The 14,882-nt window shown below is 42.9% G+C and overlaps 1 protein-coding gene across 1 annotated transcript in view; it reads left to right on the top strand.

Moving 5' to 3' along the window:
• The window catches only part of LOC308430196 (pyroglutamylated RF-amide peptide receptor), a gene marked incomplete at both ends in the record, with an annotated part of 32,926 nt that extends 19,767 nt beyond the window's left edge, over nucleotides 1–13,159 (top strand). Inside the window, 5 exons of the mRNA XM_080929326.1 lie at nucleotides 4,011–4,169; nucleotides 5,390–5,451; nucleotides 10,354–10,589; nucleotides 12,002–12,099; nucleotides 12,753–13,159. Coding sequence (XP_080785452.1) covers nucleotides 4,011–4,169; nucleotides 5,390–5,451; nucleotides 10,354–10,589; nucleotides 12,002–12,099; nucleotides 12,753–13,159 — 962 coding nt within the window. The remainder of the gene's footprint in view (nucleotides 1–4,010; nucleotides 4,170–5,389; nucleotides 5,452–10,353; nucleotides 10,590–12,001; nucleotides 12,100–12,752) is intronic.
• Between the last annotated feature and the right edge of the window lie 1,723 nt (nucleotides 13,160–14,882).

Genomic DNA, 14,882 nt, shown 5'->3' with positions numbered 1-14,882 from the left:
AGCCAGCCACACCCTTTAGCTACAATATGGCCATATGTTACTGTTTTGAAGGCGTGTTGGGGCAATGGTGGCACAAAGCTTGTGCCCACCTAAGTAGTATCTAACTAAGACCTGATTTGGCTTAAGACCCATTCCATGAGATGTATCTCAAACCCAACACTGTTTGGGTGACCAAAAACCTGAGATTAGTTAGCCCAGGGACCTAGGGTAAATCCAAATATTACTGATCTAAAAGAAGAAGGAAAAAGTAGGGATAAAATGACTCTTAATGATATTCTGCTATACTTATAGTGCGATGCCTTGTTCAGTCATTATAGGAGCTCATGTGAAATCAGAGACTGAGCATGCTCATGGCCTACACCAGGTCCTCTGCATATGTATTACAGCTTCCAGTTCAGTGTAGTTGTGAGATTCCTAAGTGAATGCACAAGTAGGTCTCTGTTTCTAGTCTATAGATATTAAAAAAAAAAAAAAAAAGCCCTCAACTGAAAAAAGTCAAGATAACTGAGTAGACAAGCCAAGGGTACCCTGCGCACTTAAAAAAAATAACACAGCTACATTCTAACAAATTATGCATCATACACACACACACACACACAGGGAGAAAGAGAGACAGAGACAGAGAGATGCAATTTGCCATTAAAATCAAGGAGCTACTGTCAAGAACTTTTACCAAGTTCATGGAACGATGTCAGAAGTTGAGACAGTGCTTCCTGGGCTTATTAACAGCACACAGTTGTTCGGTGGTGGTGGCTCAGGCCTTTAATCTCAGCACTGGAGAGGAAGAGACCAATAACTAGATCTTTGTGAGTTCAAGGCCAGCTAGGACTACAGAACTAGTTCCAGGACAGCCAAGGCTACACAGAGAAATCCTGTCTTGAAAAACAAATCAAAACAGAAAAAAAGTAAACATCAGAGATCATAAAACTGAGGCTAGGTACAAATTTTCAAGTTGCCCATTAAAGAGATGGCGTGTCAGGTTGTAGACAGCAAAGTCACGTAGCTTGGCTACACAAATAACCAAAGCTGTCAATGGGGACGGCTTGGCTCCATGTCCTCATGCTTTCGGTAAACAGCCAAGTAAATATACCACTGTAGTCAAGTCCTATGGATTATAGAATCTTTCCACTGGGAAATGAGTCTGTCAGTTCAGAGCTTTTTTAGTGTTTATCCAAAAAGAATGTACCCGCCCCAAGTAGTCTATGGGGGCCTCATTTCTTTCAGCCTCATTGTCCCCAAGTAGAACGGCTGTCATTCATTAAGAAGCAAGCCATGTATTGGGTACTTACATCGTTTAGGAAATACACAGGCCTAGGGTGGAGGGTACTAACAATCCTCTTTTATGAAGGGTGAATCTGAAGCTCAGAGTCCCTAAGTCATTAAGTAAGGCTCAGGATGCACCCTGAAGTCTGGAATCAGGGTGATGTGTGCCCCATCTGATCATGAGGACAGAATGAACATATTTATAATGAAATAACACTGCAGGGAATACTGTGTTGAAAACTGTCTAACCTTCGGATAGTTCAAACAGACTGTAAAATAGGATATTGTAAAACAAAATGGCTCCACTGGTAAAAAAAATTTTGCACACAAGTCTGATTGCCTGAATTTGGTCCCAGAGCCCATGGATAAAAGGCACATGTCAGCCATGCATATGTGATCCCAGAATATAAGAAAGCTCAAGGTCAGCTACCAGGAACTATGCAACATGGCAGAAACGAGTGAAGAGGTCCTGCCTCAGCATGGTGGAGGAGAAAAGCTGAGCCCAAACGCTGTCTTCTGTCCATGTGTGCACCATGTCATGTACTCACATACAACGTGGTGACAATGATAAAAATAGTAATGAAAGGAATTATTATACAAATATACTGATGATGTTCATCTCATTAAAAATGTCTTCTGATATATTTTATAAACTACCTCACTGAAGAAATAAAAAATGTTTCTGACAAAAAAAAATTTGGCAAAACACTAAGGATTAACAGTAACATTTTACTCAAAGATTATATTTTAGTAAAATGTCACATACATACAAGATGTGGCGTAGCTGACTCACTACAGCATAGTAAGTAACCAAACAGTGAAATGTGTAAAGGCTGGTGCTGGTTTTTGGTGCGTGGTCAGATGTAGGGAAATCATGGAGTCCAGCTGTAGCAGTTAGACAAGACAAGCCTTAGGGATGCCAAACACATGAGGGTAGAAACAACTGTTAGCTAGTGGACTAGCTGAATGATGACGGGGTTTCAGTCTTGGGACCACTCTGGGGTTCTAGTCAGACTTTACCTGGTCCTAAACGCAATCTGTTTGAGGTGGCTGACGGCAGTGGGCAGGCAGGAGGACTGGCTCTGGAATTCTGGTTCAAAATCCACAGTTCAAGGTTGGCATAGGAGACTGACTAGCTGTTTGGCAGGCAGACAAATGGCTCTGGGGATTCAGTCGGACTCCTAAGGATCTGTAGCCAAGGGATGGGTGGGGTGACAGATAGGCTGGCCGTTAGAAAGGTGTGGGGATCTCTACCTGGGGTTGTCAACCAATGTCTGCACTGTCCCAGAGCCAAGCATTGGGTGGAGGGGCTGATAAGCAGTTCTCTCTTTTTTTTTTTTTTTAGTTAAAAATAAAAGGAAGCTTTTTTTTTTTGCCCATCACCTTGAGACTTTTAAATTAGAAAAGTAAAGAAAGTTAAAATTGTGACGTATGCCCAGCAATAGATGGCCAACACAAACATAACTCGATGGCATCTTTTGAATGTCTTTGTCTTCTAATGTTGAGTCAGGGGGGTTGTTTTTGTTTTGCTTTTTTACCTTAAAAGTTCTTCGTATGTAGAATATGGTTTCTGATTTTGTGTTTTTTAGGGATTCCCATGTATGCAAATGTATGTTTCTGTACATCTACCTCTATATGATGTTATGCTTTTTCTTTAGGTCTTCTGTTTGTTTATTGCACGCTATTCTAACTTGTTTTCTTTTCTGTCTTATTTTAATTATTCCTTAGACACCTGTTTGTTTTCTAATGAAAGACAGAAAATGGGTGGGTGCGGATGGGATGGAAGAACTCTGAGGACTAGTGGGAAAGGAAGCCACAATCACAATATTGTAGGGGGGAAATCTATTTTCAATTTTAAAAATACAAAAAGAAGAAGAAGAAAACACTTGTGAAAGGGCTCAGTGGGTAGAGAACTTGCTGCACAAGTGTGAGGCCTTTGTTTGAATCCCCAGAACCCATAAGTCAGGATTCAGTGCCGATGACCTGATGCTCTTACGGGGAGATGGGAGGTGGGAAAAGAATCCAGGAGCCTGTGTGCCAGGTAGACTAACATAGACAGTGGCGAGCAAAGAAGAGACCCTACCTCAAGGTGGACATCACGGACCAGCACGCAGGGTGGTCCTCTGACCTCCATGACTCATGTGCATCCGTATCCATGCACATGAAAACACATGTGTGCATGCATGTACACACACACACACACACACACACACACATGTGCTTGCACAGAGAAACTGGGGAGTGATTAATAAAGTGAATTTTGATGAGAATTACTTCTTTGTTATGATTTCACCCAAAGCCAAAAAAAAAGAAAGACCAAAGGTTATTTTGTCTTACATTATATTCCAGTTGACCATTTCATTCCAACTTTGTTCTGCAAATAATAATCTCACAGCCTTTTTTTATTCCTGGTTTTTTAACTCATGGTTTTGCTATGTAGCCCACACTGGCCTCAGATTCTCTCAACAGCCTTGCCCCAGTCTCCTACGTCCTAGAACTAGGAGTGTGTGCCATTTCATACACAAACTGTCTTACCATGCCCCATTGTCTTATGTTCAATGCCATGGCCCTTAGGACCGTAAAAACGAAAACACTAGACTTTGTCCACTAGTTTGCATCTATGATGTGGTTCTAGTCCTGAGGCTTCTGAGCAGCAGCTCCTGGTTAATGATCGGTGACACTTACAAAGATTCAGGTAAGACCTTACAATGTAGCTTTTGCGTGACCTGGGTTGCTCCTTGCTGCAGGTGCCTTCATCTGCAAGATGGTGCCGTTTGTCCAGTCCACTGCTGTTGTGACAGAAATCCTCACCATGACCTGCATTGCTGTAGAGAGGCACCAAGGACTCGTCCATCCTTTTAAAATGAAGTGGCAGTACACCACCCGAAGGGCTTTCACAATCTTGGGTATGTGAGCCACTATTTGTCACTTGACAAAAATAATCTGATCTTAACAATTTGGAAGTGGAAGAATTTGTGTTTGCATATGGCTTCAGAGATACCAGTCCGTGGCCACTTGGCTCTGTTACTTCCAGGCCTTTGGGCAAGAAAGCAGAACACTGTGACATGACCCTTGGTAGAGCAGTGGCCTGCCTCATAGCAGATCATACACACAGACAGAAACGGTCTGGGACAAGTCCGATGCCAGTCACCTACTTCTCCCAACCAGACTCTAGTTCCCAGTCATCCGTTCATCAACCAGTCCATCAGTGGACAAAGTCCATTCAAGACTCAAGTTGTAACATTAGGTGAGGCTGTCACTGTACCACCTGAAGTATGAATGCCATTCTTTGTTATAGGGTAATGCCATATGTGTACAGCTGGAGTAGCATGTTACTTGTTCTGTGTTAGCATTCCTGTGTAACTTGAGGGGCTTGGCCCTCTCTGTGCTAACCCATATCAACTCTCCTCTAGTGCTACCCTAATACTTAAATATGTCGCTGTGGACAATGTATCACCACAGTTTACGTCTTCAATCTTTAAGCATTACGTTTAGCTAATGAATGATGCCTACCAGTGGCATTTCCACACGAACATTCATCTGACCCTGAGATGAGAAAGCTCTGAGCGTACAAGAGCAAGAAAGTCCTAATGCCGAGTGGGAACTGTGCTTTGAGGGAAGCAGAGAGCAGGGGTGTTGTGCTGAGGTGGGCTCCCGATCGTTCACGTAGAACTTGCAAGTGTCTGAGAGCAGTGAGGAGCTCTTCAGACATGTTCCACTCTCTCCGGGCTATTCTAGATGTCTACCTCGCCATCCCTGTCCCTGACGTAAGTAAGAAGATGAATACAACAGATCTTGTTAAAATGGTGAATGTGAAGCAATACCCTGCAGTCAGAATGGTAATGGATTAATCATCCGTGTTTAGTAACTGTCTTTGAGTCCTCAAAAATCTTATGATGCTTCACGGTGGTCTGAATTTATAATAGTTAGGTGTACAGCACTCAGCTGACAGGACCATCAAAGGTAGCAAATTTAACTAACCTGTCACGTGAAATAAACAGGGCAGCGTAGTTCTGTTATGAAAATCTAGCTGGCATTGTATCATAAGGCACTCTGAAGACAGAGAGCCGGTGGGTTAAGCGTATCTGCGTTGTACCGAATTTTGATGACTGTTGCATTTTTGCAGGCGTGGTCTGGTTGGCGGCCATCATTGTAGGATCACCCATGTGGCACGTGCAACGACTTGAGGTACACGGGGTTGAGTGGCATTTTGTACTACTGAGGTACTTCTCCACACCCCTCATCTGTAACGATTACCCCCTCAAGAGCATCTCGGCGGGTCTGCATCATCTCATCTCCTCCACCGGAAATCTCCCAAATGAAATAAAATCGTTTTCCCCACTTTATTTAATTCCTCTAGATATTGTATTGCTAAGACTTTGAGCTTAACATTTTAAAAATATAGTCCAATATTAATTTTTCCATTTTGCTATAAATTGAACAAGCTCTTCCAAGACTGCTCTAAGGTTTTGACATAATTAAGAACCCAATGACTGTTCTGTATTTTTCTTTTATTCAAAATAGATTTTTTAATATAATATATAATGATTAAAGTTTTCCTTCCTCTACTTCTCCCAGTTCCTCCCCATCCCAATCCTACCATCCAGATCCGCCCCTTTCTGTCTCTCACTAGAAATAAACAGGCATCTAAGGAATAATAATAAAATATAATAAGGTGGACCAAACCCCAACAATTTGAAGTAGGACAAAACAAAAGGCACAGGAAAAGGCATGGAAACTACACTCACTTACACAACCAGAAGTCTTATAAAAATGCAAAACAGAAGCCATAATATATAAGCAAAACCTATATGATACAAATACACACATGCATACATACATACGTATATATATACATACATACTTACATACATACCCAACAAGACATTATGAGACACTAAACCTCTAAATGTGCTGTTGAATTGGATTTCTGTTGGCCAACTCCTGCTGGCCACTCTATCCTTGAGAGTCATTTGTTTCCCCCAGGGAGACTCCCTTTGGGGAAAATCCTAATTTTTCACTTTCAAGTGGCTAGTAATTGGAGACAGCCCCTGGGTACCTGATTCCACTTCTTCCAGCTCCATGACACCAAACTGGTGCAGCCCCTGGCAAGCCCTGAGCAGGCCTTGATCTCTGTGAGTTTGTGTGTGCATCTGCCCTGCTGCAGTTTAGAAGGGCTTCTTCCTGTGCTGTCTCTACCCTCTCTGGCCCTTATGCTCTTTCTGTTTCCTCCCCCCCCCCCCAGGGTTCTCTGAGTCCTGAGGGGAGGAATTTGATGGAAACTTGCTGTTACGGGCTGAGTGCTCTGAGGTCTTTTTCTCTCTGCATGTTACCTGGCTGTGGGTCTCTGTGTTTGTTCCCATCTGTTGCAGGAGGAGGTTTCTCTGATGATAGCGCAGCAAAGCACTAAGCTACGAGTACAGCAAGAGGTCATCGAGAGTCGTTTTATTGCTACGATCCTTTTGTAGAATAGTAGCATTTGTATTTCCCTAGGTTCCTGGGCTTTCCAGTCCCTAAATAGCATTGAGTATGGATTCCATCTCGTGGGTGGGCCTTAGGCCAACGGAAATATCACTTGGTTACTCTCACAGGCGTTGTGACATCATTGCCCTACTGTATCTTGTAGACAGGGCACCATTGTAGATCAACAAGCTTGTAGCTGGGTTGGAGTTTGTGTCTCCTCTGGTACATGTAGAGTTGCTTCTGGTACCAAGAGCTGTGGACAGTAGGGGTGATGGCTCTAGGGAAGCACAGCTCCACTTCGCAGTGTTCAATGGGTTACATCCGTGCTATGTTCAGCAACACCGCCTTACCATCAATTTCTGGAGGAAAACATAGAGCCTTTGTAACATCCTGGGTTATTTGGGGGTTCCCCTGGACCCCTTTGGCTATCATGCGATTGGTTACTGGAAGCTTCGTTTGCTGATGAGAGCTATCCAGTTGCCGCTGACTCCCGTCATTTGGTGGTTTCATTTGGATCACCTTCATATATGTACATCACTTAAGAAGGCTGCTGCTGTACTAAGTTCCTGTACACGCCCTCCAGTAGCCTTTAATTTTAGCTGTCTCTGCCAGCATCCCTATCCCTCCCCCTGCACTACCCACTGATCCTCTCCCATGGAGGCCAGATGAGACGATCTTCTTCTACACATGTACTGGGGACACGGACCAGCCCATGTGTACTCTTTGGTTGGTGGCTCGGTCTCTGGGAGCTCCCAGGGGTCCAGGTTAGTTGACACTGTTGGTCTTCCTGTGGGGTTGTTGTCTTCCTTCTGTTCTCTTTTCTACTTTTGTAAACAGAAAGGCAAATGTGGAATTTTACTAGGCTTGCCACACCCAGCAGTAAGGAACATCAAGTGTTCCATAAAGTAAAGATAGATTTCACTAACGGTCTGGTTTCTGTTCTAGGATTTGAGTCCTGAGTGAGCTGAACTGTGTGCAGAGAGCAACTCTATGTGTTACAGACTTAGGAAATGCTATCTAAGGATGTCCAGCCACACCAGTTCTGCCGGTATTCAGTTTGCTAAAGGTCTCTGCTCGTTTTCCACACAGAACAGTCTTACGTCTGTTACAAAATGTCCAGTCCACCGCCTTCGTCTCTTGAGTTCATACAGTCACTTTAAAACTTGGTGATTCCCTCAGCTTGAATTGACATTGATCCCAACCACATAAAGGGTTGTGGCTGCCTTCTAGGTGTCTCTGCCCCTCTGTGGAGCTGAGTCGTTCTCTCCTACAAGCCTGTGAAGGAGATATGGTCTGGAAACAGTGCCTCTGGGTGTCACTCTGACTCTTGATTGACACTTCTCTTCTGGGCTTTCCCAAGACACCCAATGCTTCTGGCTTTGTCTACTCCTTAGCCCTCTATACACCACAAACATGGCCAGCTCCTTTCTGCTGAGGCCACCTTCCTCACCATCAGAGTGTAGAGCAATGGGCTCTTTCCCAAATGACACATTCCAATCTTGAGGTCTATGTCAGAAACAAATAGGTATGACAATGAAAAGAAGCATTGATCCAGGGTGTGCTTTAAATTTACCTTAAATTTGTGACTCATTGGTAGAAAGTGTCTATTGTACAATCCAATGAACAAAACCAAGCTCACTGTCAGGTCGGCCAATCACATTTGCTTCTTCTCTTGTATTAGTGTACATCCCATGGCCACCTCATTCCTGAGCACTATTAGTGTGTGCATGAGCACACAGGAACCCAAGTCTCTCTCAGATGATGGGACTTGAGGCATGGCCGACCATCGCATTTCTCACTGTACTCTAACCCCTCGGTTGTCTCAGTTGCCAGAGGGATGGAGCAGAAAGGTGACCAAATGAACACTGTCACACTTGTGTCCCCTCCCAGCCCTCACCATGATGTCATTCCCCCTGCACTGGGCCTTTACACTAAGCACAAACACATCTAGCACTGGGGAAAGCAGAAGGCTTCTCCATGGGTTGCTGACACCCGAGTCAAGGGAGCTTCACTAGTATCCGTGACAAGTTGGCTCTTTCCTTGGTGCCCACGGTAAGATTTGCATGGAGCAGAAATGTAACTCATAGTAGTGATACAGAAGAGGGGCCACAGACCCAGAATACCTTTTCAACCCTTGGCCCCATCTTAAACAGCAAAATCTTGAAGAAATGTATGTTTAGACATGCTGAGGAGAAGGGCAATCCTGTAAGCAGACCAGCAGTCTCAGTTAACCTGGACCCCCGAGATCTCTCAGACACTAGATCACCAACCAGGCAGCACACACCAATTGATGTGAGGCCCCCAACACACATACAGCAGAGGACTGCAGGGTGTGGGTTCAGTCAGAGAAGATGCACCTAACCCTCAAGAGACTGGAAGCCCCAAGGAGTTTAGAGATCTGGTGGGGTGAGGACATCCTCGTGGAGATGGGAAGGGGGGGAGGTATGGGATGTGGAACAGTCAGAGGGTGGACCAGGAAGGGGGTAAATCGGGAGTGTAAAAATATAAGAAGAAGAAAGAGAAAAATAAATAAATAACAATGATAATAATAATAACAATAATAATAATAATAAAATGCAGAATATGTTGTAGGGTTGTAGCACATGTGAGAGAGCTCTGAATTAAACTACACCTGGAGATTTGCTTGTCCTCAGAGCTACATGAACCCATCTGAGACTTGCATAGGGCTTTGTTACTCCAGGACCCCTATGGTCATTGTGGGACCTATTTATATGGAGTCGGAATAGGCTGTGGCTTTACCTCTCCTCGTGGGAAGTGCAGATCTTGAATTAGTTTTCCAATAGTGTATACCATTCCTAGTTACTTTTGTCAGGAACACCTAGACCAGAACTGGGAATTTCTTGCCTTTTTAATCCCTACTGAAGGTTGTGGTAAAATTTGCCCGTAAGCACATAAACAAAAGCGAAACTATGTTCAAACCTGAAAATCCAGTCTGCACAGAGGACAGCATTCCTGGAAAATCCTCACGCTTCCATTCCTGTCACAGAGAGATGTGTCCCTTGGATATGCTTTAAGGGTTCAGTGTGACCTAGAAATGAGTCCTACTGTTGTTGTTAATACTGTTTGAGCTTAGAGTCTGCCAAGAATAGTTCTAATAAGTCAGCTAACAAAGGCCATTTGGGTTATTTTAGGTTGGCCATAGTTTGACCATTTCCCAACTGCCTTAGAATTCAAAGGCTACATTGCCTTTTTCATGTCTCTATTAGCAGTATTATTTAAAGGAAGTCTGGTGACTCTCCAAGTATGTTTCTTTTTTCAACAAGTGAGAAAGCAAAATATATTAGTTTAACTAGTATTAAAGCAGACAGCAGAGAGCACGTGGCATTATTGACGGCCACGTTTTAAGAAGTAGGACTAAAGGCTGAGAAAGACCAGAAGTAAAAAAGGCGAGTGCACAGACCTCGATTCCATTTCAAACCTAAAAGCTCAAAGTTCACAGGTGAGTGGAAAACTGCATTTTACCGCAACATAGCGGCGAAGCAGTGGTTCGCATTCGAAATAGCTGTTGACAAACACAGAAAGTCTTTCAGAGGGTGTTCTGCAATGACACTGCTATTTCTGGTGCTGACTGCTGGTCCTTGTAACCCACATATTCTTACCATAAAGATCAAGTATGACTTCCTATACGAAAAAGAGCATGTCTGCTGCTTGGAAGAATGGGCCAGCCCCATGCACCAGAGAATCTACACCACCTTCATCCTCGTCATCCTCTTTCTCCTGCCTCTTGTGGTGATGCTTGTCCTCTACAGCAAGATTGGCTATGAACTGTGGATCAAGAAGAGAGTGGGAGACAGCTCAGCGCTTCGAACCATCCACGGGAAAGAGATGTCCAAAATAGCCAGGTCTGTTTGCTCGGCTCTGTGTAGGATGTTTTAATTGGTTGTAGTAGAAGGGGCAGTTGTCAAGGGTGCCAGGACTCTTGGGTAATGTAGTCATAGCCGCCTCAGTTGAGAGTGTTTTAACCCTTGAAGCTGTTTGCAGTTTAACGTGTGGCAGAAAGTTAGATCAAAATCGTTAGTCCTTAAATCAGAAGTGAAGTTGGGGTTATGAAGAGAATTAAGATCATGGTTAGATTTTCATCCCTATATAAATATAATCTGCAAAAAGAACGATGAACCAGTGTCATAGCTATGTGGTCCAATGGGGTCTCTTCTCCCGGTCACTTTGGCCATGTGACACAGATCCTAATCTTTGTCCCCACCCCCCACATTTCTTTCTATATACAGTTACATAATGATTTTTGTAGCAGAGTTATGATTACTATGACATCCCTACTTCCTGCTACTCAAAGATGGTGCTAATGTACATGAGATGAAATGTATAAAAAATATTTTTAAACCAGAGCGTATTATGTACATTAAATGAGTATTGTTGAAAATTAATTTTAACGTAGCAGCTATCTTTCTGACTTTATTCATTAGTAGCCAGTTTAAAAAGACTACGATGCTACACATATTATACAGAAGATCTACTTTATAATCTTTATTGAACATTCAAATGGAAGCAAGTCAATGCCTCTTGTTCTGATTTCCAGGGATTTAATAGGGTTTAGTTGAATCACGAATGTGTACCGCCCTCTAGTGGCATGTTTGTATACAGAGCATGGGAATTTTTATTAAATTGTCCCTTTCCTGGGGTGGGGGTGGGGTAGGGCTGGGGGGTGGAGGAGGAGGGAGAGCTACTGAGTTGAAAAGAGAGGTGTCAGGTATGAACTTTTAAAATATAAAGCAAATATGTAGTTCTAGTGCAGATGTATGTCAACCTTATAAGAAGAATAAAGAAATTAGTTTGAATTCCTGGTAAACCAGAGTTTTAAGTCTATCCTTGAAGCTTACTGTATTTCATAAATATTGATTTTTTTGCTACCACAAACATGAGTGATTTTCAGTGCACAGTGAATTAAAGTCACTGAACTTAGACTCCTAAATCCAAACCCAAAGTACATCCATTACTAGCCATCTGACTGCAAATCACAGAACATTCTCTGTGTCTCTTTTGATTGGCCCATTGATTTGCTTGAATACTAAAGACATAATCCATGTCAGTAACCTGGTGGGAATACCAGGCCCACAATGAGTGCACACCATAAGCATGCTTATCCCACGAGGACGGCGGAGGCATGGGTGAAACATACAGGAAGAGGTGGTGATGCAGTTGTGTTGGAGTGGGTTAAGCTCGGCTTTTATTCCAGTCTTGCTGTCTCGCACGTTTCCACGGGAAAGTGAACCAACACAATACCCTCTTGTGGGTCTAGGAAGAAGAAGCGAGCTGTCGTTATGATGGTGACAGTGGTGGCTCTCTTTGCTGCATGCTGGGCACCTTTCCATGTTGTTCACATGATGGTTGAGTACAGTGAGTACCTGGCGTTCTCATTTGGTCACTTTCCGGGCCATTTCCTGCTAGAGTAGACAGGAGCAGCTGTCAACCCCTTGCCATTGACTGGCTTAATTAGATACCAAGCCTTCAGTCTGGTTCTTTCCTGCTGAAGGACTGCCAACCTTCGGTGTGGTGGATGATTGTGTGTGGACACGCTTTGATAAATAAGTGTACTTTAGTTGTCGCACACAATAAAGAAAAACATCCACAATCTTCCTAAGGGGGACAATGTGGCATCTTTTTACAATCTCGACTCCCACCTCATTAATTTAATACCTGGGATTTCAGCTGGCGCTTCAAGGAGTTCTCCCTGGTAAGGCAGGACTTCGAATGGTTTTCTGTATGACTGTATTTTCTGCAGTGTGGTGAATATTTGAAAGGCTTCTAATTTACATGACACCTGAATTATTTAGTTGAAAGGCTGTGGGCCCGGTAACATACACTGGACACCACACTGTGTATGTAAGAAAGGTCATCATGGGGTTGTTTGTTTCTGGGTAATCAGATTCCTCTCCCCAAGCTGTCTTCAGATATTTACATGCCTTTTGCCTCTGACAACATCACATGATAAGTGGTTTTTTTATTTTCCTGATAGTCAGCCGGCGTTCTAAAATTCAGTTCTATTTCAGGTAACTTTGAAAAAGAATATGATGATGTCACAATCAAGATGGTCTTTGCTGTCGCACAAACAATTGGCTTTTTCAACTCCATCTGCAATCCCTTTGTGTATGCGTTTATGAATGAAAACTTCAAAAAGAATTTTTTGTCTGCAGTTTGTTATTGCATAGTAAAAGAAACCTTCTCCCCAGCCCGGAAGCCTGGAAATACTGGAATTTCAATGATGCAGAAGAGAGCAAAGTTATCACGACCACAATGTCCAGTGGAGGAAACCAAAGGAGACTCATTCAGCGATGCCAATATTGATGTCAAACTGTGTGAGCAGCCAGGGGAGAAAAGGCACCTCAAGCGACAGGTTGCCTTTTTTAGTTCTGAACTTTCTGAAAACTCTACTTTCGGCAGTGTACATGAATTGTAATGAAATCTTCATAATTAATATCATATGGATGGAAAGTTATTTTGAGCAAAGGTCAGGACTCTCTTTTTTAAATGTCAAGAAGGGAAACAAGACATGTTCTCAATTAAATGAACATAATACATAACGCTGTAACTTTGAAAAATTATTGTACCAGCTTTGTAAATTATTAAAGCAGATTTATGAGGTACTTTGTGCATAATGAAGCAATGGTTTGGACGGCAGTTTTATCCATGTAATCAATGCAATGAGACTTTTGTGTATTGCTAAACTGAATGAAAATTATTGAATTGTATCATCATCCTTGAATATTAAACATCTGAGTATCATAATATATGATGATTTATACATAATTTATAGTGTGTTGTTGAAGTTGGAAAAAAACAGTCTTTACAACTGAAACTTATGCAATCATAAAAATCAAAATGGATGAAGAATCAGGAAAGAGACAACTAATAAAGCTTAACAGACAAATGTCACACTGGAGCTGCAGTCTGTCTCTGTGGTGACAAGTGGCATTTTTTTTTTTTAAGACTCTATTGGTCTGTATGAATGGAGGTTCTACCTTGTTTACTTCACAGAGATGTGGTGAAAAGTGTGACGGGAAAGGAAGGCAATTCTCACTCTAAAAGGGTGACTCTGAGTACTGGCCCTGCCCCTTCCCCGTCTCTAGCCCCTCTTTTCTGCCCTGTTTTTCTTGCTAAGGCTTATTTCAGTGCTGTCTTACTCTCCTGCTTTGCAACTGGTGTTTTCCATCCAATAAAAGGTTAGGTTACTTCATTTATTGGTAAGATAGATAGATAGATAGATAGATAGATAGATAGATAGATAGATAGATAGGCAGGTAGGCAGACAGACAGACAGACAGATAGATAGGTGATAGGCGATGAATAGAGATACCAGATATTTATCTCTTTTTAGCACTTTATTTCCTCTATTGAGATGAAAGTCTTTAAGAGAGACTTCCTCTGTAGTAGACTAATGTAGAAGGTCTGAAGCAACTCCAAGCCTGTGAAATATTGCTATGTGCAAGGCCAGCCTCCAAACGGGGGTAAGGAAGAACAGAGCTCCCCACTAACTCAGCCCCTCCACGGTGTGTTCCACATGTCAGGAATCAGGACACCTCTGCTGCTGTAGCCTTCCCAACAGTCAAGGAACCCAGAGTGGGGCCACAGCCTTGTTGCCTAACTTGTTTCTCGAGCACTCATTTTCCATCTAAAGGACTCACAGCATCTACACAACAGTTAGCCACTGTGGGATATTCACTGGACGTGATGAACATAATTTGTATCCAAAAGATATTAATTCTCACTGTTTACTATCCTACTTGGTGCATATGCACATTTGCCTCTCTGAAGAAATTGGAGGAGAGGCTAGAGAGATGACTCAGCAGTTAAGCTCACTTACTGCTCTTGGAGGGGACCAGAGTTCAATTCATAGCACCTATGTTGGGCAGCTTACAACCATGTGTGACTCCAGCTTCATGATGTATAACACACACACACACACACACACACACACACACAATTAAAACTAATAAGGTTGCTGGAGAGGTGCCTCAGTGATTAAGAGCACTTACTGTTCTTGACAAAGACCTGGGTTCAGTTCCTAACACCCACCTAGAAGCTCACAACCATTTGTAATTCCAGTTCCAGAGGATCCAATAACCAGCACTCTATTGACTCTCCACAGACACCAGGCCACACACATGGTACACATACAAACA

The sequence above is a fragment of the Micromys minutus genome, assembly GCF_963924665.1.
Source record: "Micromys minutus genome assembly, chromosome: 15".
Classification (NCBI taxonomy): Eukaryota; Metazoa; Chordata; class Mammalia; order Rodentia; family Muridae; genus Micromys; species Micromys minutus.
This window is presented reverse-complemented; position numbering and strand designations above follow the sequence as displayed.